Here is a 5086-nt window from a genome sequence, read left to right on the forward strand (position 1 = left end):
CGCGAGTCTCTTTAAAAAGGAGGGGAGGCATGAGGGACAGGCAAAGAGAAGGATGTGTGTGTGTGTGTGTGTGTGTGTGTGTGTGTGTGTGTGTGTGTGTGAACACGGCTTGTTGTTGCATGAGTTAGACTGCAACCTGCTTTATATCTGAGGAAAAAGTCTGCAGACAAAAGGTCAACAAAGGAAACAAAGACGATCAAGATGAATGAAATTGGACCTTAGCTCTGATTTATCCTTACRTATACGTAGAAGGGAGACTCTAAATAAAGACATACACATGAACGAAAAGAAAAAGTCTGAAAAATAAAAGACATTCTTTACATTTATTTTTACTTTTTACATTTTCCAAGTTGTTTCCCAACAGTGCTTTTCCAGTCCGTTTTTTTTTTCCCAACTAATCACCAAACCAAAATTAAAAAGGAACAGAAATTCAACTGGGAGTGTCCCATCATTTATCTGCCATCATACTTTATTCTGAAAGGATTTAACAATGGAGACAATAGCCATAGTTGAACTCAGCTTTACTGCGACTAGATGAGTAATCGCTGCCTTGTTCTTCTAATGGACCAGTGAAAATGAAAGAATATTTAAAAAATAGAATTAGTAGCAGTACATGTCTCTGCACCTGAAGTCCACATTTTCTTCATCAGACGGATTTTCATCTGCAGGACTTGGGGTGAGTGAACTTTATGGTAATGGACAAATATTTGAATAAAGACTGAGAAATTGCAGAGATATTGGAAGTATTTTGTCTAAAATGCATCAGCAAATCTCTGTTCGTACAAATTTGCAAAACTACGAGAAGTACAGTGAGTTGCTGTGATTATTGCCTGTAATTTGGGCTTCCCTGGCATTTTAAACATAAGTTGGACCTACGGTAAAGAATAATTAGCCTTTATGATGGAGTCTTTGTTCAAACTTCATTCAGATCTTCTGCAAAGCTGACATGGTGAGAATCCGTGAGGGGGTTAGAACAGCGTGCAGACCCAGTTGATGACCTGTTCTCAGCTGTGATGAGACAGCAGGTTGTCTAACTGACTGACTTGATTGGTCTCTTATGTGTCTGCTCACGCATACAGCCCCCTTTACCGGGGGGCAAAAGAAGAAGACGGGGGGATGTGAGAGTACTTAAACGSTCTAATGTGACAAGCTAAGAAGTGTGAACGTGTGGATGTTAGCAGGGGAGGTGGGAAAAGCAGGACAGGCCTGAACATGGCAGCTAGTTTCTGTAATCTGAGTGATGCAGGAGAACAATGGACGGAGAGAAGCGCGGAACAGCYGCAGAATAAATTCTGTGCAGGAAATGAAATAGAGAGAGAGAATGAAGACAGGAAGGAAGTCTGGGAATTGTCTGAGTTATTGAAGGGAAGTAGAGAGGGGGTCTGTTGTTGAGGGCTGCTCCTGGCTGTGTGAGTTGGTGTTTGCTGACTGACATTTCACGAAAAATATCCAGACACATGGGCCTCGGGAATTTTTTTTCTTTATATCACGAAGTACCCAGAGCTGCCCATGTTTCATTTTTGGTGGCAGCTATTGGCAGAACAATAACCTTTTTATGATTTGTTTCCCTTTGTGTGTTTCTTTGTCTGTCATGTTAGTAAATATCTCATTACCATTTTAATGAAACTCATTTGGATGTATCAACTCACCAACTTGAACTGTTAATCAGTTATAGATCTACTGATTCTGAGAGTTTCAGTAAAATCCACCCAACAGCGTTTCATGTTTTTTTTTTTTTTGTAAATCTTCACATCATTATCAGTTAATTTACAACAAACCTTGTGTTTGTAAGTGAGTGCAAACAGCGTTGGGTGCAGCTAACTGAAGCACTTCCTGCAGCAGGGGTGTCAAACTCATTTTCATCAAGGGCCAGATGAGCATCATGGTGGCCCCCAAAGGTCCAGCTGTAACTAACTTGTTGTAACTTGAAGTTTCATGTTTAASTTCGACTAAACAYAAAACGTTCCTCTTCTCGTTGCTACAGCTGAGCAAACAAAACAAAAACTGAGCTCTGCATGGTATTTCCTGCATAGAAACAGCATTTTAACATRCCTTCTTATAAACCATGAAATGCACTACGTGGCTGAAAAGGAAATAAAAAATACAGAAATTTTATCAAAAGTAAAAATAAGAGAGCTTTACTCACTGATGAGTTGTGGTGAGCTGCTATTTTGAATTCTGAGCTCTCCCACTTTCCGACAGAGAATTCCAACTGGAGCAGTGTTCCATTTTAAATTTACACCTTTTAAGTGGGAAAWTCCCACTTCCCAGTACAACTGGATCACATCAAAGGTAGTCGGTAAAAATGTCTGCCTGATACTTTTGAATCCTGTGCGTCTYSACCTAGTGGTGGGATGCCATCATTTTGTAGGCAAAATGTTCCACTTGCATTATGGGAGATGTAGTTTCTGTTYAATGCTGACTTTAAAGCATCATGCACTTCATTTTAAGACATTAAAACATCTTTTAAGCTCTCGTGGCCGCATAAAAGACTGCGGTGGGCCTTGAGTTTGACAYGTGTCCTACAGGAATATMTTACAGGTTTGTTTATCAGTGTTCACACGATCCATTATTCCAAGTACAAGTGTCAAACTCTGGTCCTTGAGGGTCACTWTCCAGCATGTTTTCTGTTCAAACACACCTGATTTGCACGAGTGCACGATTAACAGACCTCCACAGAATTTGAAGAGGTACATAAATCACAGAATCAGGTGCGTTGGAGCAGAGAAACAAGGAAAACATGCAGGATAGCGGCCCTCCAGGACCCGAGTTTGACACCCCTGCATTATAGCATTTAAACTTGGACACGTTTTAAGATGACAGTATACACTTTAGTTCWGGGACTCAGTCAGAATTAAAACAACAGGCTCTTTCTTAAACAGTTTAACCAAATGGCCACACAGACCAGTCCTAGTGTTTCACGTGTCAAATTGAGGCTGTTCAATAAGCTATCTACAACAGGTAAGATATTTATTCTTTATAACATTTACTCAGAACCCCACTGTAAACGATCGTGATCACGTTTTTTCTAGTAAACAATCATTTCTTCATGTAWGCGGTCATGGCTAATGATTGGTTTAAATGAGGAAGAAATGCCATAATTTTCATTTCAACTTAACTTAAACATCTGGTTTATTCTAAAAGTGTAATTGGCTGCAGTTTGGGCAATAAAAAGTGGTGACTTGGATCATAAACATTATTGCACTTAAAACAAACATTTTACCTGCTAATGAACTGGCTGCACTTTTCGAGCTGTAGGTGGTCAGAACAGAGAGGTTTCRCAGGTAAATGGTTTGGAAATGAATGTTTGAGCTCAAATCAAACCCCTCGCTCTGATTCACTGTCTCTGATTACCTCATCATCATTCTTCTTCTTTGCTTTTTTTTATTGTGCAAAAGTCTTACACTTATTCACACATCTGTGTACAGGGGAAACCCCAGCACCCTAATCCTCCATCTGCTACTGTTTAGCACTGCTGCAGTGTACCACACACACACACACACACACACACACACACCTACACCTGCATTGTGTTGTATAAACCGTGCTGTTGCAGATGCAGAAAATAAAAGAACACTGATGACTCTGAGCAGATGCTGGTGACATCATTTCAGTCCAGCTTCTTGCTGTATCATCCTGCTCACACACACCTCACTCCTCAACCCAGCTGTTTTTATCAGCTTTTTTAATTAACCATGGCCAAGACTAAGAACCTGTTTGCATGAACACACACACCCGAGAGTCATGATCCAAAGCTTTGCCTTTTCTTTGAATGGCTGTGAAACTGTCCACACCCAGATACATACACGAAGAGGGCATTTAAATAAAACAAAATMATAAAACTTTGCATTTTTGGTATAAAAACATCTAAWCAAAWGTCRTTAAAGGTAGTTAATGTGAATGACCGAAGTTCTTGTCAACCCACACACACTCCTCCATCTGTCGCCTCACCTCTGTAGCACATGGTGAGCCACAGCAGCTCCAGCACCTGACCCCCGAACTCACACACGTCCAGTCCCAGCATGGTACCTTTCAGCAGGCGGGAAGGGGGGCTCAGACTCAACCAGAAAACCCAGAGGACCTCCACAGGTAGCACCAAAGTAGGGTAGAGGAGAAGAGCATCCACAGAAGTGATTGGAAAATTAAGAAGAAGGAATAAAAAATGTAAAAAAAAAAAAAAAAGCTCAGGCAAGCATCTCTTCGTAAGAGAAAATACCTTAGTTTGGAGAGGTTAAAGAGAAAGGAAGGGATGAGGGAGGTGTGGAGAGGGTATCCTTGGGTGTGGGAGTGATGTGTGAGTTAGAGAGAGCRAGGATGGAGGGAGGGTGAGGCAGGAGCAGACACCCAGCTGCAGCTTCTTTTCCACAGACTGTTCGGTGGAGTGAAAGAAAAAAATCTCAATGTTTCTGTTTTTGTCTTGTTTCTTGCACTGATGCTGGAAGCTCACAGAGGAAATGCCAGCAGAGCTGTCTGCAGTTAGTGTGTGTGTGTCTGTGGATGTGTGTGTGTGTCTGTGGATGTGTGTCTGTGGATGTGTGTGTGTGTTGCACTCAGATGCTGGCTATTGATTCGCAGACAAGCAGTGAACCCCTCCCTCCCCTCCTCGTGTCATCAGCCCAGCGACTGCAATGAGCTCATCCTTTGCTCCCCCCAACTCTTCCCCTCCTTCCACTCCCTGGTTTCCCTCCTCACATCTCTTCTTCTTCACTCCTCCAACTCTACCAGGTTTTTCAATGCTTCCTTTGTCTTCTCTTCTATAGATTCCCATGTGGTGTCCTCACTCTGCTCCCTTTATCCATCCCTCTGTCCTCACTGCCCCTCCCTTCCAGCCTGTTTTTTTTGTCTCTATCCTCTTCTTCAGCCTCAGTCTTCTAGTGGCCACGCCCTGTCAGGCTTCACTCTTCTTTACTCTAATTGATTTTCTTTCCCCCATATTTTCATGAGAACATTTATTCTGCACTCTGCTGCCACACTCCTTTTTTACTTTCCCTTCTCCCTGTAAGACGCCCCCTGGAGCAAAGAAAGAAGCTGAATACAAAATGGGGTTGTTCTCCACACACACACACACACACACACACACACACAC

General features: G+C 42.1%; 1 protein-coding gene across 1 annotated transcript in view; it reads right to left on the bottom strand.

Moving 5' to 3' along the window:
* The window catches only part of arhgdig (Rho GDP dissociation inhibitor (GDI) gamma), a 27626-nt gene extending 22994 nt beyond the window's left edge, over nucleotides 1-4632 (bottom strand). Inside the window, exon 1 of the mRNA XM_014006835.1 lies at nucleotides 3952-4632. Within this exon, the coding sequence (XP_013862289.1) occupies nucleotides 3952-4024 (73 nt within the window). The 5' untranslated portion in view covers nucleotides 4025-4632. The remainder of the gene's footprint in view (nucleotides 1-3951) is intronic.
* Between the last annotated feature and the right edge of the window lie 454 nt (nucleotides 4633-5086).

This window comes from Austrofundulus limnaeus, unplaced genomic scaffold (genome assembly GCF_001266775.1).
Source record: "Austrofundulus limnaeus strain Quisiro unplaced genomic scaffold, Austrofundulus_limnaeus-1.0 Scaffold38, whole genome shotgun sequence".
In the NCBI taxonomy this organism is placed as follows: Eukaryota; Metazoa; Chordata; class Actinopteri; order Cyprinodontiformes; family Rivulidae; genus Austrofundulus; species Austrofundulus limnaeus.